The sequence below is a fragment of the Rhinoderma darwinii genome, chromosome 2 (genome assembly GCF_050947455.1).
Source record: "Rhinoderma darwinii isolate aRhiDar2 chromosome 2, aRhiDar2.hap1, whole genome shotgun sequence".
In the NCBI taxonomy this organism is placed as follows: domain Eukaryota; kingdom Metazoa; phylum Chordata; class Amphibia; order Anura; family Rhinodermatidae; genus Rhinoderma; species Rhinoderma darwinii.
Genome location: NC_134688.1, coordinates 2339994 through 2358067, shown reverse-complemented (window position 1 = coordinate 2358067; position 18074 = coordinate 2339994). Strand labels below are relative to the sequence as shown.

At 40.4% G+C, this 18074-nt stretch overlaps 1 protein-coding gene across 1 annotated transcript in view; it reads right to left on the bottom strand.

Moving 5' to 3' along the window:
- Positions 1-18074, bottom strand: part of FHIP1B (FHF complex subunit HOOK interacting protein 1B) — a 47756-nt gene that overhangs the window by 9925 nt on the left and 19757 nt on the right. The window contains 6 exon segments of the mRNA XM_075851273.1: positions 10790-10959; positions 12670-12749; positions 13392-13559; positions 13643-13729; positions 13797-13897; positions 13900-13954. Coding sequence (XP_075707388.1) covers positions 10790-10959; positions 12670-12749; positions 13392-13559; positions 13643-13729; positions 13797-13897; positions 13900-13954 — 661 coding nt within the window.

Here is an 18074-nt window from a genome sequence, read left to right as displayed (position 1 = left end):
ATTCTTGTATATAGGGGGCAGTATTATAGTAGTTATATTCTTGTATATAGGGGCAGTATTAGAGTAGTTATATTCTTGTATATAGGGAGCAGTATTATAGTAGTTATATTCTTGAATATAGGAGCAGTATTATAGTAGTTATATTCTTGTATATAGGAGGCAGTATTATAGTAGTTATATTCTTGAATATAGGGGGCAGTATTATAGTAGTTATATTCTTGTATATAGGGGGCAGTATTATAGTAGTTATATTCTTGTATATAGGAGCAGTATTATAGTAGTTATATTCTTGTATATAGGGGGCAGTATTATAGTAGTTATATTCTTGTATATAGGAGCAGTATTATAGTAGTTATATTCTTATATATAGGGGCAGTATTATAGTAGTTATATTCTTGTATATAGGAGCAGTATTATAGTAGTTATATTCTTGTATACAGGAGCAGTATTATAGTAGTTATATTCTTGTATATAGGGCACAGTATTATAGTAGTTATATTCTTGTATATAGGGGGCAGTATTATAGTAGTTATATTCTTGAATATAGGGGGCAGTATTATAGTAGTTATATTCTTGTATATAGGGGGCAGTATTATAGTAGTTATATTCTTGTATACAGGGGCAGTATTTTAGTAGTTATATTCTTGTATACAGGGGCAGTATTATAGTAGTTATATTCTTGTATATAGGGGGCAGTATTATAGTAGTTATATTCTTGTATATAGGGGGCAGTATTATAGTAGTTATATTCTTGTATATAGGAGGCAGTATTATAGTAGTTATATTCTTGTATATAGGGGGCAGTATTATAGTAGTTATATTCTTGTATATAGGGGCAGTATTATAGTAGATATATTCTTGTAAATAGGGGGCAGTATTATAGTAGTTATATTCTTGTATATAGGGGCAGTATTATAGTAGATATATTCTTGTATATAGGAGGCAGTATTATAGTAGTTATATTCTTGTATATAGGGGGCAGTATTATAGTAGTTATATTCTTGTATATAGGAGGCAGTATTATAGTAGTTATATTCTTGTATATAGGGAGCAGTATTATAGTAGTTATATTCTTGTATATAGGAGCAGTATTATAGTAGTTATATTCTTGAATATAGGGGGCAGTATTATAGTAGTTATATTCTTGTATATAGGGGGCAGTATTATAGTAGTTATATTCTTGTATATAGGGGCAGTATTATAGTAGTTATATTCTTGTATATAGGAGCAGTATTATAGTAGTTATATTCTTGTATATAGGGGGTAGTGTTATAGTAGTTATATTCCTGTACATAGGGGGTAGTATTATAGTAGTTATATTCTTGTATATAGGACAGTATTATAGTAGTTATATTCTTGTATATAGGGCAGTATTATAGTAGTTATATTCTTGTATACAGGGGCAGTATTTTAGTAGTTATATTCTTGTATATAGGGGGCAGTATTATAGTAGTTATATTCTTGTATATAGGAGGCAGTATTATAGTAGTTATATTCTTGTATATAGGGGGCAGTATTATAGTAGTTATATTCTTGTACATAGGAGGCAGTATTATAGTAGTTATATTCTTGTATATAGGGAGCAGTATTATAGTAGTTATATTCTTGTATATAGGAGCAGTATTATAGTAGTTATATTCTTGAATATAGGGGGCAGTATTATAGTAGTTATAGTCTTGTATATAGGGGCAGCATTATAGTAGTTATATTCTTGTATATAGGGGGCAGTATTATAGTAGTTATATTCTTGTATATAGGGGGCAGTATTATAGTAGTTATAGTCTTGTATAGAGAAGGCAGTATTATAGTAGTTATAGTCTTGTATAGAGAAGGCAGTATTATAGTAGTTATATTCTTGAATATAGGGGGCAGTATTATAGTAGTTATAGTCTTGTATATAGGGGCAGTATTATAGTAGTTATATTCTTGTATATAGGGGGCAGTATTATAGTAGTTATATTCTTGTATATAGGAGCAGTATTACAGTAGTTATATTCTTGTATATAGGGGGCAGTATTATAGTAGTTATATTCTTGTATATAGGGGGCAGTATTATAGTAGTTATATTCTTGTATATAGGGGCAGTATTATAGTAGTTATATTCTTGTATATAGGGAGCAGTATTATAGTAGTTATATTCTTGAATATAGGAGCAGTATTATAGTAGTTATATTCTTGTATATAGGAGGCAGTATTATAGTAGTTATATTCTTGAATATAGGGGGCAGTATTATAGTAGTTATATTCTTGTATATAGGGGGCAGTATTATAGTAGTTATATTCTTGTATATAGGAGCAGTATTATAGTAGTTATATTCTTATATATAGGGGCAGTATTATAGTAGTTATATTCTTGTATATAGGAGCAGTATTATAGTAGTTATATTCTTGTATACAGGAGCAGTATTATAGTAGTTATATTCTTGTATATAGGGCACAGTATTATAGTAGTTATATTCTTGTATATAGGGGGCAGTATTATAGTAGTTATATTCTTGTATATAGGGGGCAGTATTATAGTAGTTATATTCTTGTATATAGGGGGCAGTATTATAGTAGTTATATTCTTGTATATAGGAGGCAGTATTATAGTAGTTATATTCTTGTATATAGGGGGCAGTATTATAGTAGTTATATTCTTGTATATAGGGGCAGTATTATAGTAGATATATTCTTGTAAATAGGGGGCAGTATTATAGTAGTTATATTCCTGTATATAGGGGCAGTATTATAGTAGATATATTCTTGTATATAGGAGGCAGTATTATAGTAGTTATATTCTTGTATATAGGGGGCAGTATTATAGTAGTTATATTCTTGTATATAGGAGGCAGTATTATAGTAGTTATATTCTTGTATATAGGGAGCAGTATTATAGTAGTTATATTCTTGTATATAGGAGCAGTATTATAGTAGTTATATTCTTGAATATAGGGGGCAGTATTATAGTAGTTATAGTCTTGTATATAGGGGCAGCATTATAGTAGTTATATTCTTGTATATAGGGGGCAGTATTATAGTAGTTATATTCTTGTATATAGGGGGCAGTATTATAGTAGTTATAGTCTTGTATAGAGAAGGCAGTATTATAGTAGTTATAGTCTTGTATAGAGAAGGCAGTATTATAGTAGTTATATTCTTGAATATAGGGGGCAGTATTATAGTAGTTATAGTCTTGTATATAGGGGCAGTATTATAGTAGTTATATTCTTGTATATAGGGGGCAGTATTATAGTAGTTATATTCTTGTATATAGGAGCAGTATTATAGTAGATATATTCTTGTATATAGGGGGCAGTATTATAGTAGTTATATTCTTGTATATAGGAGCAGTATTATAGTAGTTATATTCTTATATATAGGGGCAGTATTATAGTAGTTATATTCTTGTATATAGGAGCAGTATTATAGTAGTTATATTCTTGTATACAGGAGCAGTATTATAGTAGTTATATTCTTGTATATAGGGCACAGTATTATAGTAGTTATATTCTTGTATATAGGGGGCAGTATTATAGTAGTTATATTCTTGAATATAGGGGGCAGTATTATAGTAGTTATATTCTTGTATATAGGGGGCAGTATTATAGTAGTTATATTCATGTATATAGCGGCAGTATTATAGTAGTTATATTCTTGTATATAGGGGCAGTATTATAGTAGTTATATTCTTGTATATAGGGGGCAGTATTATAGTAGTTATATTCTTGTATATAGGGGGCAGTATTATAGTTATATTCTTGTATATAGGGGCAGTATTATAGTAGTTATATTCTTGTAAATAGGGGGCAGTATTATAGTAGTTATATTCTTGTATATAGGAGCAGTATTATAGTAGTTATATTCTTGTATATAGGGGCAGTATTATAGTAGTTATATTCTTGTATATAGGAGCAGTATTATAGTAGTTATATTCTTGTATAGAGAAGGCAGTATTATAGTAGTTATATTCTTGAATATAGGGGGCAGTATTATAGTAGTTATAGTCTTGTATATAGGGGCAGTATTATAGTAGTTATATTCTTGTATATAGGGGGCAGTATTATAGTAGTTATATTCTTGTATATAGGGGGCAGTATTATAGTAGTTATATTCTTGTATATAGGGGGTAGTATTATAGTACTTATATTCTTGTATATAGGAGCAGTATTATAGTAGTTATATTCTTGTATATAGGGGGCAGTATTATAGTAGTTATATTCCTGTATATAGGAGCAGTATTATAGTAGTTACATTCTTATATATAGGAGCAGTATTATAGTAGTTATATTCTTGTATATAGGAGCAGTATTATAGTAGTTATATTCTTGTATATAGGGGGCAGTATTATAGTAGTTATATTCTTGTATATAGGGGCAGTATTATAGTAGTTATAGTCTTGTACATAGGGGGCAGTATTATAGTAGTTATATTCTAGTATATAGGAGGCAGTATTATAGTAGTTATAGTCTTGTACATAGGGGGCAGTATTATAGTAGTTATATTCTTGTACGTAGGGGCAGTATTATAGTAGTTCTATTCTTGTATATAGGGGCAGTATTATAGTAGTTCTATTCTTGTATATAGGGGCAGTGTTATAGTAGTTATATTCTTGTATATAGGGGGCAGTATTATAGTTGTTATATTCTTGTATATAGGGGCAGTATTATAGTAGTTATATTCTTGTATATAGGAGCAGTATTATAGTAGTTATATTCTTGTATATAGGGGGTAGTGTTATAGTAGTTATATTCCTGTACATAGGGGGTAGTATTATAGTAGTTATATTCTTGTATATAGGACAGTATTATAGTAGTTATATTCTTGTATATAGGGCAGTATTATAGTAGTTATATTCTTGTATACAGGGGCAGTATTTTAGTAGTTATATTCTTGTATATAGGGGGCAGTATTATAGTAGTTATATTCTTGTATATAGGAGGCAGTATTATAGTAGTTATATTCTTGTATATAGGGGGCAGTATTATAGTAGTTATATTCTTGTACATAGGAGGCAGTATTATAGTAGTTATATTCTTGTATATAGGGAGCAGTATTATAGTAGTTATATTCTTGTATATAGGAGCAGTATTATAGTAGTTATATTCTTGAATATAGGGGGCAGTATTATAGTAGTTATAGTCTTGTATATAGGGGCAGCATTATAGTAGTTATATTCTTGTATATAGGGGGCAGTATTATAGTAGTTATATTCTTGTATATAGGGGGCAGTATTATAGTAGTTATAGTCTTGTATAGAGAAGGCAGTATTATAGTAGTTATAGTCTTGTATAGAGAAGGCAGTATTATAGTAGTTATATTCTTGAATATAGGGGGCAGTATTATAGTAGTTATAGTCTTGTATATAGGGGCAGTATTATAGTAGTTATATTCTTGTATATAGGGGGCAGTATTATAGTAGTTATATTCTTGTATATAGGAGCAGTATTACAGTAGTTATATTCTTGTATATAGGGGGCAGTATTATAGTAGTTATATTCTTGTATATAGGGGGCAGTATTATAGTAGTTATATTCTTGTATATAGGGGCAGTATTATAGTAGTTATATTCTTGTATATAGGGAGCAGTATTATAGTAGTTATATTCTTGAATATAGGAGCAGTATTATAGTAGTTATATTCTTGTATATAGGAGGCAGTATTATAGTAGTTATATTCTTGAATATAGGGGGCAGTATTATAGTAGTTATATTCTTGTATATAGGGGGCAGTATTATAGTAGTTATATTCTTGTATATAGGAGCAGTATTATAGTAGTTATATTCTTATATATAGGGGCAGTATTATAGTAGTTATATTCTTGTATATAGGAGCAGTATTATAGTAGTTATATTCTTGTATACAGGAGCAGTATTATAGTAGTTATATTCTTGTATATAGGGCACAGTATTATAGTAGTTATATTCTTGTATATAGGGGGCAGTATTATAGTAGTTATATTCTTGTATATAGGGGCAGTATTATAGTAGTTATATTCTTGTATATAGGGGGCAGTATTATAGTAGTTATATTCTTGTATATAGGGGCAGTATTATAGTAGTTATATTCTTGTATATAGGGGGCAGTATTATAGTAGTTATATTCTTGTATATAGGGGGCAGTATTATAGTTATATTCTTGTATAGAGAAGGCAGTATTATAGTAGTTATATTCTTGAATATAGGGGGCAGTATTATAGTAGTTATAGTCTTGTATATAGGGGCAGTATTATAGTAGTTATAGTCCTGTATATAGGAGCAGTATTATAGTAGTTACATTCTTATATATAGGAGCAGTATTATAGTAGTTATATTCTTGTATATAGGAGCAGTATTATAGTAGTTATATTCTTGTATATAGGGGGCAGTATTATAGTAGTTATATTCTTGTATATAGGGGCAGTATTATAGTAGTTATAGTCTTGTACATAGGGGGCAGTATTATAGTAGTTATATTCTTGTACGTAGGGGCAGTATTATAGTAGTTATATTCTTGTATATAGGGGCAGTATTATAGTAGTTCTATTCTTGTATATAGGGGCAGTGTTATAGTAGTTCTATTCTTGTATATAGGGGGCAGTATTATAGTAGTTATATTCTTGTATATAGGGGCAGTATTATAGTAGTTATATTCTTGTATATAGGAGCAGTATTATAGTAGTTATATTCTTGTATATAGGGGGTAGTATTATAGTAGTTATATTCCTGTACATAGGGGGTAGTATTATAGTAGTTATATTCTTGTATATAGGACAGTATTATAGTAGTTATATTCTTGTATATAGGGCAGTATTATAGTAGTTATATTCTTGTATACAGGGGCAGTATTTTAGTAGTTATATTCTTGTATATAGGGGGCAGTATTATAGTAGTTATATTCTTGTATATAGGGGGCAGTATTATAGTAGTTATATTCTTGTATATAGGAGCAGTATTATAGTAGTTATATTCTTGTATATAGGGGGTAGTATTATAGTAGTTATATTCCTGTACATAGGGGGTAGTATTATAGTAGTTATATTCTTGTATATAGGGCAGTATTATAGTAGTTATATTCTTGTATACAGGGGCAGTATTTTAGTAGTTATATTCTTGTATACAGGGGCAGTATTATAGTAGTTATATTCTTGTATATAGGGGGCAGTATTATAGTAGTTATATTCTTGTATATAGGGGCAGTATTATAGTAGATATATTCTTGTATATAGGGGGCAGTATTATAGTAGTTAGATTCTTGTATATAGGAGCAGTATTATAGTAGTTATATTCTTGTATACAGGAGCAGTATAATAGTAGTTATATTCCTGTATATAGGGGGTAGTATTATGGTAGTTATATTCTTGTATATAGAGGGCAGTATTATAGTAGTTATATTCTTGTATATAGGGGGCAGTATTATAGTAGTTAGATTCTTGTATATAGGAGCAGTATTATAGTAGTTATATTCTTGTATACAGGAGCAGTATAATAGTAGTTATATTCCTGTATATAGGGGGTAGTATTATGGTAGTTATATTCTTGTATATAGAGGGCAGTATTATAGTAGTTATATTCTTGTATATAGGGCCAGTATTATAGTAGATATATTCTTGTATATAGGAGCAGTATTATAGTAGTTATATTCTTGTATACAGGAGCAGTATAATAGTAGTTATATTCCTGTATATAGGGGGTAGTATTATAGTAGTTATATTCTTGTATATAGAGGGCAGTATTATAGTAGTTATAGTCTTGTATATAGGGCCAGTATTATAGTAGATATATTCTTGTATATAGGAGCAGTATTATAGTAGTTATATTCTTGTATATAGGGGGCAGTATTATAGTAGTTATATTCTTGTATATAGAGGGCAGTATTATAGTAGTTATATTCTTGTATACAGGGGCAGTATTATAGTAGTTATATTCTTGTATATAGGAGCAGTATTATAGTGGTTATATTCTTGTATATAGGTGCAGTATTATAGTAGTTATATTCTTGTATACAGGGGCAGTATTATAGTAGTTATATTCTTGTATATAGGGGCAGTATTATAGTAGTTATATTCTTGTATATAGGAGCAGTATTATAGTAGTTATATTCTTGTATATAGGAGCAGTATTATAGTAGTTATATTCTTGTATATAGAAGTAGTATTATAGTAGTTATATTCTTGTATATAGGGGGCAGTATTATAGTAGTTATATTCTTGTATATAGGAGCAGTATTATAATAGTTATATTCTTGTATATAGGGGCTGTATTATAGTAGTTATATTCTTGTATATAGGGGCAGTATTATAGTAGTTATATTCTTGTATATAGGAGCAGTATTATAGTAGTTATATTCTTGTATATATAGGAGCAGTATTATACTAGTTATATTCTTGTATATAGAGGCAGTATTATAGTAGTTATATTCTTGTATATAGGGGCAGTATTATAGTAGTTATATTCTTGTATATAGAAGCAGTATTATAGTAGTTATATTCTTGTATATAGGGGGCAGTATTATAGTAGTTATATTCTTGTATATAGGAGCAGTATTATAGTAGTTATATTCTTGTATACAGGGGCAGTATTATAGTAGTTATATTCTTGTATATAGGGGCAGTATTATAGTGTTATATTCTTGTATATAGGGGGCAGTATTATAGTAGTTATATTCTTGTATATAGCGGCAGTATTATAGTAGTTATATTCTTGTATATAGGATCAGTATTATAGTAGTTATATTCTTGTATACAGGGGCAGTATTATAGTAGTTATATTCTTGTATATAGGGGGCAGTATTATAGTAGTTATATTCTTGTATATAGGGGCAGTATTATAGTAGTTATATTCTTGTATATATGAGCAGTATTATAGTAGTTATATTCTTGTATATAGGGGCAGTATTATAGTAGTTATATTCTTGTATATAGGAGCAGTATTATAGTAGTTATATTCTTGTATATATAGGAGCAGTATTATAGTAGTTATATTCTTGTATATAGGGGCAGTATTATACTAGTTATATTCTTGTATATAGAGGCAGTATTATAGTAGTTATATTCTTGTATATAAGGGCAGTATTATAGTAGTTATATTCTTGTATATAGAAGCAGTATTATAGTAGTTATATTCTTGTATATAGGGGGCAGTATTATAGTAGTTATATTCTTGTATATAGGAGCAGTATTATAGTAGTTATATTCTTGTATACAGGGGCAGTATTATAGTAGTTATATTCTTGTATATAGGGGCAGTATTATAGTGTTATATTCTTGTATATAGGGGGCAGTATTATAGTAGTTATATTCTTGTATATAGGAGCAGTATTATAGTAGTTATATTCTTGTATATAGGGGCAGTATTAGAGTAGTTATATTCTTGTATATAGGAGCAGTATTATAGTGGTTATATTCTTGTATATAGAGGGCAGTATTATAGTAGTTATATTCTTGTATATAGGGCCAGTATTATAGTAGATATATTCTTGTATATAGGAGCAGTATTATAGTAGTTATATTCTTGTATATAGGGGGCAGTATTATAGTAGTTATATTCTTGTATATAGAGGGCAGTATTATAGTAGTTATATTCTTGTATATAGGGGCAGTATTATAGTAGTTATATTCTTGTATATAGGGGCAGTATTATAGTAGTTATATTCTTGTATATAGGGGCAGTATTATAGTAGTTATATTCTTGTATATAGCGGCAGTATTATAGTAGTTATATTCTTGTATATAGGATCAGTATTATAGTAGTTATATTCTTGTATACAGGGGCAGTATTATAGTAGTTATATTCTTGTATATAGGGGGCAGTATTATAGTAGTTATATTCTTGTATATAGGGGCAGTATTATAGTAGTTATATTCGTGTATATATGAGCAGTATTATAGTAGTTATATTCTTGTATATAGGGGCAGTATTATAGTAGTTATATTCTTGTATATAGGGGCAGTATTATAGTAGTTATATTCTTGTATATAGGGGCAGTATTATAGTAGTTATATTCTTGTATATATGAGCAGTATTATAGTAGTTATATTCTTGTATATAGGAGGCAGTATTATAGTAGGTATATTCTTGTATATAGGGGGCAGTATTATAGTAGTTATATTCTTGTATATAGGGACATTATTATCTTAGTTATATTCTTGTATATAGGAGCAGTATTATAGTAGTTATATTCTTGTATATAGGGACATTATCTTAGTTATATTCTTGTATATAGGAGCAGTATTATAGTAGTTATATTCTTGTATATAGGGGGCAGTATTATAGTAGTTATATTCTTGTATATAGGGGCAGTATTATAGTAGTTATATTCTTGTATATAGGGGGCAGTATTATAGTGGTTATATTCTTGTATATAGGAGGCAGTATTATAGTAGTTATATTCTTGTATATAGGGGCAGTATTATAGTAGTTATATTCTTGTATATAGGGGGCAGTATTATAGTAGTTATATTCTTGTATATAGGAGCAGTATTATAGTAGTTATATTCCTGTATATAGGGGGCAGTATTATAGTAGTTATATTCTTGTATATAGGAGCAGTATTATAGTAGTTATATTCTTGTATATAGGGACAGTATTATAGTAGTTATATTCTTGTATATAGGGGCAGTATTATAGTAGTTATATTCTTGTATATAGGAGCAGTATTATATTAGTTATATTCTTGTATATAGGAGCAGTATTATAGTAGTTATATTCTTGTATATAGGGGCAGTATTATAGTAGTTATGTTCTTGTATATAGGGGCAGTATTATAGTAGTTATATTCTTGTATATAGGAGCAGTATTATAGTAGTTATATTCTTGTATATAGGGGGCACCTTTAGTCCAGGTTGCGTGCTCCTCTTCTCTCTCTTGGGACACCAGAATCTCCTTTCGACAACATTGTGGGATGAGGGACAGGAATTTGTCTGCGGTCTTGGAGTATAGATCTAAGTCCTTCACGGCTCTCCTCTGGCTCAGCATGACGTGATTACAGGGGATTAGATACCTGAGCAGAGACAGGAATCATTACAAACAAGAACCACACACATTCCTTACAGATCCTGAACGAGGAGAGGACAGGAGAGGACAGGAGAGGACAGGAGAGGACAGGACAGGAGAGGACAGGACAGGAGAGGACAGGACAGGAGAGGAGAGGAGAGGACAGGACAGGAGAGGACAGGACAGGAGAGGACAGGAGAGGACAGGAGAGGACAGGAGAGGACAGGACAGGAGAGGACAGGACAGGAGAGGACAGGACAGGAGAGGACAGGACAGGAGAGGAGAGGACAGGAGAGGAGAGGACAGGACAGGACAGGAGAGGAGAGGACAGGAGAGGACAGGACAGGAGAGGACAGGAGAGGACAGGAGAGGACAGGACAGGAGAGGACAGGAGAGGACAGGACAGGAGAGGAGAGGACAGGACAGGAGAGGACAGGACAGGACAGGAGAGGACAGGACAGGACAGGAGAGGACAGGACAGGACAGGAGAGGACAGGACAGGACAGGAGAGGACAGGACAGGACAGGACAGGAGAGGACAGGAGAGGACAGGACAGGAGAGGACAGGAGAGGACAGGACAGGAGAGGACAGGAGAGGACAGGAGAGGACAGGACAGGAGAGGAGAGGACAGGACAGGACAGGAGAGGACAGGACAGGAGAGGACAGGAGAGGACAGGACAGGAGAGGACAGGACAGGACAGGACAGGACAGGAGAGGACAGGACAGGAGAGGACAGGAGAGGACAGGACAGGACAGGAGAGGACAGGAGAGGACAGGACAGGAGAGGACAGGAGAGGACAGGAGAGGACAGGAGAGGACAGGACAGGAGAGGAGAGGAGAGGACAGGACAGGAGAGGAGAGGAGAGGACAGGACAGGAGAGGACAGGAGAGGACAGGAGAGGAGAGGAGAGGAGAGGACAGGAGAGGAGAGCACAGGAGAGGACAGGACAGGAGAGGAGAGGAGAGGACAGGACAGGACAGGAGAGGACAGGACAGGACAGGACAGGAGTGGACAGGACAGGAGAGGACAGGAGAGGACAGGACAGGAGAGGACAGGACAGGAGAGGACAGGACAGGAGAGGACAGGAGAGGACAGTCTTGTGACTGGAGTTTAAAATGATGTAACAGTAGAATTGTGGTTGCAGATCTGGATGTTACTGGAGTATAAGGCTCCATGCAGACGAACATGGCAGTTATCACGGTCCGTGATTATGGGCACGGCCGGCCGCGGACCGTCAACCACACATGCGGGCCGCGCTGCCATTATGAATAGTACATGTCCTATTTTTTACGGAAGCTTTCCAGAGCCCGGACACCTTCCTGTAAATATACTCGGGTGTCCGACGGTCATAGAAATGAATGGGACCGCAAGGAAGAATAAAATCTACCGTCGTATGCATGGGGCCTCAGACACTAAGTGACTGCAGCTCTGACTGTGACTGGAGTATAACATGATGTAACAGAATTGTGACTGCAGCTCTGCCTGTGACTGGAGTACAAAACATGATGTAACAGAAGAAATGTGACTGCAGCTCTGGCTGTGACTGGAGTATATAACATGATGTAACAGAAGAATTGTGAGTGCAGCTCTGGCTGTGACTGGAGTATAACATGATGTGAGGCAGTTTCGGGCGTAGATCCGTAGATGGAAGAACGATGATGATGATGATTTGGATCTGTGGTGTAAGATAAGACGTGTGTGGGGGACGGTCGTTACCGGAGCAGCAGCTGCAGCAGGACGTCCTCACAGTTCAGGTTGAGCAGAGTAGAGAAGAGTGTCAGGGACACCATGCAGAGCTGCGGAGAACGAGAGGCGGAGAAATCAGTACAATAAGCGGCCCCCAGACGAGACGAGCCCACCAGCGGCAGGATATTATACGATGACCGCAGCGATCAGCGACTAATAAACACGTACAAGACCGCGCCCCCTCCAGTGCACGGGGGACATCGGGGAGATTTTCAGCGTGACGGAAATTAGTTCTGTAACTTTCTCGCAGACTTTGATTGGGGGGTATTTCTATGTTTTCGTCAGTCTGTAGCGCCGGCTGTATGATAAATGTGGCGCATCTCGCTAGACCGTTTTCGCTCGTTTATATATTTATTAATTGGTTTAGTTTTCGTCTGGCGCATTTTAAAGCCCCGCCCCCTTATCTAGACTAATGGACAAACCTGCGTCGTTTTTGGCGCATCTGCGAGATATAAAGTCAAATGGTCCAAAATTTGGCGCATTTCCGGAGACACTTTAGTAAATCTGCCCCTTTGTGCTTAAATTCCTCCCTGTTTTCAAGATCTCGACTTGCTGTCAGAGTATGAAAACATTCTTGCTTACATCCAAAGGCGGAAAACCATCTCTCCTGTTCTGGTCTTTTGCTACAGTGTATCAGTCTGAGGGATGGTCTAGACCCCAGCTCACGGAGAGCAGTGATTGGGGCGTCTCACCCGCGAGTTGCTGGCGATGCGGCTGATCAGGGTGTGCAGGATGGTGGCGCTGTCGTGCCGGTGCAGGAGGATGAATCTCAGGAAGGTTTTCAGCAGAGCCGTTTCACTGATGCTGCGCAGGAAGAGCTCCAGGTACGCGGTGCTGGCGATCATCTCCTCGATGGAGGTCTGCAGAGAACGGGGGATGGGATTACAGTGGGTTCCGGAGCTGACACTTCTACCCGGCGCTATTCCCAGTCTCTTACTCTCACCTTGTGCAGCGCCGGACCCATCACCGGCACAAGGAACCCGTTGTGTATGTATTCCACCAGCTGGTTCTGGACTAGCGGATGAGCCACCTGGTGGTAGAGGAAGGAATCAGCACGGCGGCGGGCACGGAGGATCACACGCTCAGCGGGCACTTACCTGAGTGACGGCGTTACAGAACTCCAGGGAATTCATGAACAGGACGAGAGACGAGACTCCGATCCAGTCCTCCCGCCGCAGGAAGTGCCAGTCATCCCGCGCACTTCTATCTTACGCGGCAGAGAGGAATACAAAGCGCTCAACCCGGTGGCCAGGATCTGCGGAGAAATGAAAACGTCAACCGAGGCCCCAGACACAGCAAGGACCGCCAAGGAGCGCTGCAGGGGGGGTCCCAGTGATCAGACCCCCGCTCATCCCCACTCCATGGTCATAATGGTGAGAAAATCCCACTAAGGAGCTCAGGGATGCGATGCTGCGGTCACAGCAGCACAGAGAGATTCAGTGTTGTGAGGACTCTGCAGCTGCACATTCTTGGCTTTGGGTGTACGGTGCAGGGTGAGAGGGTGGACAGAAGGGGGCAGCAGTGGCACACGTGTTAGGAAGCTGATTTACACATCCTCCAGCAGGGGGCGGCAGCATCGTAGGTATCGGGTGTAGAGCAGCAGCTGGCGGGGGAGTAATGTGCGGCCACAGGGCAGGAGTGGCGGGGGAGTAATGTGCGGCCACAGGGCAGGAGTGGCGGGGGAGTAATGTGCGGCCACGGGGCAGGAGTGGCGGGTGTCGCTTTACAGGGACTCAGCAGTGACTTGTGAACGGGCCGGGAGATTCTCAACACAAACAGGAAAGAACTGGCCCCGGTCCAGGAGCGGCCGCTGACGGGGGAGAGGCCGCATTCCAGGCCGAGGGAGTGCCCGCTGCGCTGCCCACACATGTAATGCCCGGGGAGCAGGACACATCCCAGCCAGACCACACATGTAATGCCCGGGGAGCAGGACACATCCCAGCCAGACCACACATGTAATGCCGGGGAGCAGGACACATCCCAGCCAGACCACACATGTAATGCCGGGGAGCAGGACACATCCCAGCCAGACCTCACATGTAATGCCGGGGAGCAGGACACATCCCAGCCAGACCACACATGTAATGCCCGGGGAGCAGGACACATCCCAGCCAGACCTCACATGTAATGCCGGGGAGCAGGACACATCCCAGCCAGACCACACATGTAATGCCGGGGAGGACACATCCCAGCCAGACCTCACATGTAATGCCGGGGAGCAGGACACATCCCAGCCAGACCACACATGTAATGCCCGGGGAGCAGGACACATCCCAGCCAGACCACACATGTAATGCCGGGGAGGAGGACACATCCCAGCCAGATCACACATGTAATGCCCGGGGAGGAGGACACATCCCAGCCAGACCTCACATGTAATGCCGGGGAGCAGGACACATCCCTGCCAGACCACACATGTAATGCCCGGGGAGCAGGACACATCCCAGCCAGACCACACATGTAATGCCGGGGAGCAGGACACATCCCAGCCAGACCACACATGTAATGCCCGGGGAGCAGGACACATCCCAGCCAGACCTCACATGTAATGCCGGGGAGCAGGACACATCCCAGCCAGACCACACATGTAATGCCGGGGAGGACACATCCCAGCCAGACCACACATGTAATGCCGGGGAGGAGGACACATCCCAGCCAGACCACACATGTAATGCCGGGGAGCAGGACACATCCCAGCCAGACCACACATGTAATGCCGGGGAGCAGGACACATCCCAGCCAGACCACACATGTAATGCCCGGGGAGGAGGACACATCCCAGCCAGACCACACATGTAATGCCGGGGAGCAGGACACATCCCAGCCAGACCTCACATGTAATGCCCGGGGAGGAGGACACATCCCAGCCAGACCACATATGTAATGCCGGGGAGCAGGACACATCCCAGCCAGACCTCACATGTAATGCCCGGGGAGCAGGACACATCCCAGCCAGACCACACATGTAATGCCCGGGGAGCAGGACACATCCCAGCCAGACCACACATGTAATGCCGGGGAGCAGGACACATCCCAGCCAGACCACACATGTAATGCCGGGGAGCAGGACACATCCCAGCCAGACCACACATGTAATGCCGGGGAGCAGGACACATCCCAGCCAGACCACACATGTAATGCCGGGGAGCAGGACACATCCCAGCCAGACCACACATGTAATGCCGGGGAGGAGGACACATCCCAGCCAGACCACACATGTAATGCCGGGGAGCAGGACACATCCCAGCCAGACCACACATGTAATGCCGGGGAGCAGGACACATCCCAGCCAGACCACACATGTAATGCCGGGGAGCAGGACACATCCCAGCCAGACCACACATGTAATGCCGGGGAGCAGGACACATCCCAGCCAGACCTCACATGTAATTCCGGGGAGCAGGACACATCCCAGCCAGACCACACATGTAATGCCGGGGAGCAGGACACATCCCAGCCAGACCTCACATGTAATGCCGGGGAGGAGGACACATCCCAGCCAGACCACACATGTAATGCCGGGGAGCAGGACACATCCCAGCCAGACCTCACATGTAATGCCCGGGGAGCAGGACACATCCCAGCCAGACCTCACATGTAATGCCCGGGGAGCAGGACACATCCCAGCCAGACCACACATGTAATGCCGGGGAGGAGGACACATCCCAGCCAGATCACACATGTAATGCCGGGGAGGACGACACATCCCAGCCAGACCACACATGTAATGCCGGGGAGCAGGACACATCCCAGCCAGACCACACATGTAATGCCCGGGGAGCAGGACACATCCCAGCCAGACCACACATGTAATGCCGGGGAGCAGGACACATCCCAGCCAGACCACACATGTAATGCCGGGGAGGAGGACACATCCCAGCCAGATCACACATGTAATGCCGGGGAGGACGACACATCCCAGCCAGACCACACATGTAATTCCGGGGAGCAGGACACATCCCAGCCAGACCACACATGTAATGCCGGGGAGGAGGACACATCCCAGCCAGACCACACATGTAATGCCGGGGAGCAGGACACATCCCAGCCAGACCACACATGTAATGCCGGGGAGCAGGACACATCCCAGCCAGACCACACATGTAATGCCGGGGAGCAGGACACATCCCAGCCAGACCACACATGTAATGCCGGGGAGGACGACACATCCCAGCCAGACCACACATGTAATGCCGGGGAGCAGGACACATCCCAGCCAGACCACACATGTAATGCCGGGGAGCAGGACACATCCCAGCCAGACCACACATGTAATGCCGGGGAGCAGGACACATCCCAGCCAGACCACACATCTAATGCCGGGGAGCAGGACACATCCCAGCCAGACCACACATGTAATGCCGGGGAGCAGGACACATCCCAGCCAGATCACACATGTAATGCCGGGGAGCAGGACACATCCCAGCCAGACCACACATGTAATGCCGGGGAGCAGGACACATCCCAGCCAGACCACACATGTAATGCCGGGGAGCAGGACACATCCCAGCCAGACCACACATGTAATGCCGGGGAGGACGACACATCCCAGCCAGACCACACATGTAATGCCGGGGAGCAGGACACATCCCAGCCAGACCACACATGTAATGCCGGGGAGCAGGACACATCCCAGCCAGACCTCACATGTAATGCCGGGGAGGAGGACACATCCCAGCCAGATCACACATGTAATGCCGGGGAGCAGGACACATCCCAGCCAGACCACACATGTAATGCCGGGGAGCAGGACACATCCCAGCCAGACCACACATGTAATGCCGGGGAGCAGGACACATCCCAGCCAGACCACACATGTAATGCCGGGGAGCAGGACACATCCCAGCCAGACCACACATGTAATGCCGGGGAGCAGGACACATCCCAGCCAGACCACACATGTAATGCCGGGGAGCAGGACACATCCCAGCCAGATCACACATGTAATGCCGGGGAGCAGGACACATCCCAGCCAGACCACACATGTAATGCCGGGGAGGACGACACATCCCAGCCAGACCACACATGTAATGCCGGGGAGCAGGACACATCCCAGCCAGACCTCACATGTAATGCCGGGGAGCAGGACACATCCCAGCCAGACCACACATGTAATGCCGGGGAGCAGGACACATCCCAGCCAGACCACACATGTAATGCCGGGGAGCAGGACACATCCCTGCCAGACCACACATGTAATGCCGGGGAGCAGGACACATCCCAGCCAGACCACACATGTAATGCCGGGGAGGAGGACACATCCCAGCCAGACCACACATGTAATGCCGGGGAGGAGGACACATCCCAGCCAGACCACACATGTAATGCCGGGGAGCAGGACACATCCCAGCCAGACCACACATGTAATGCCGGGG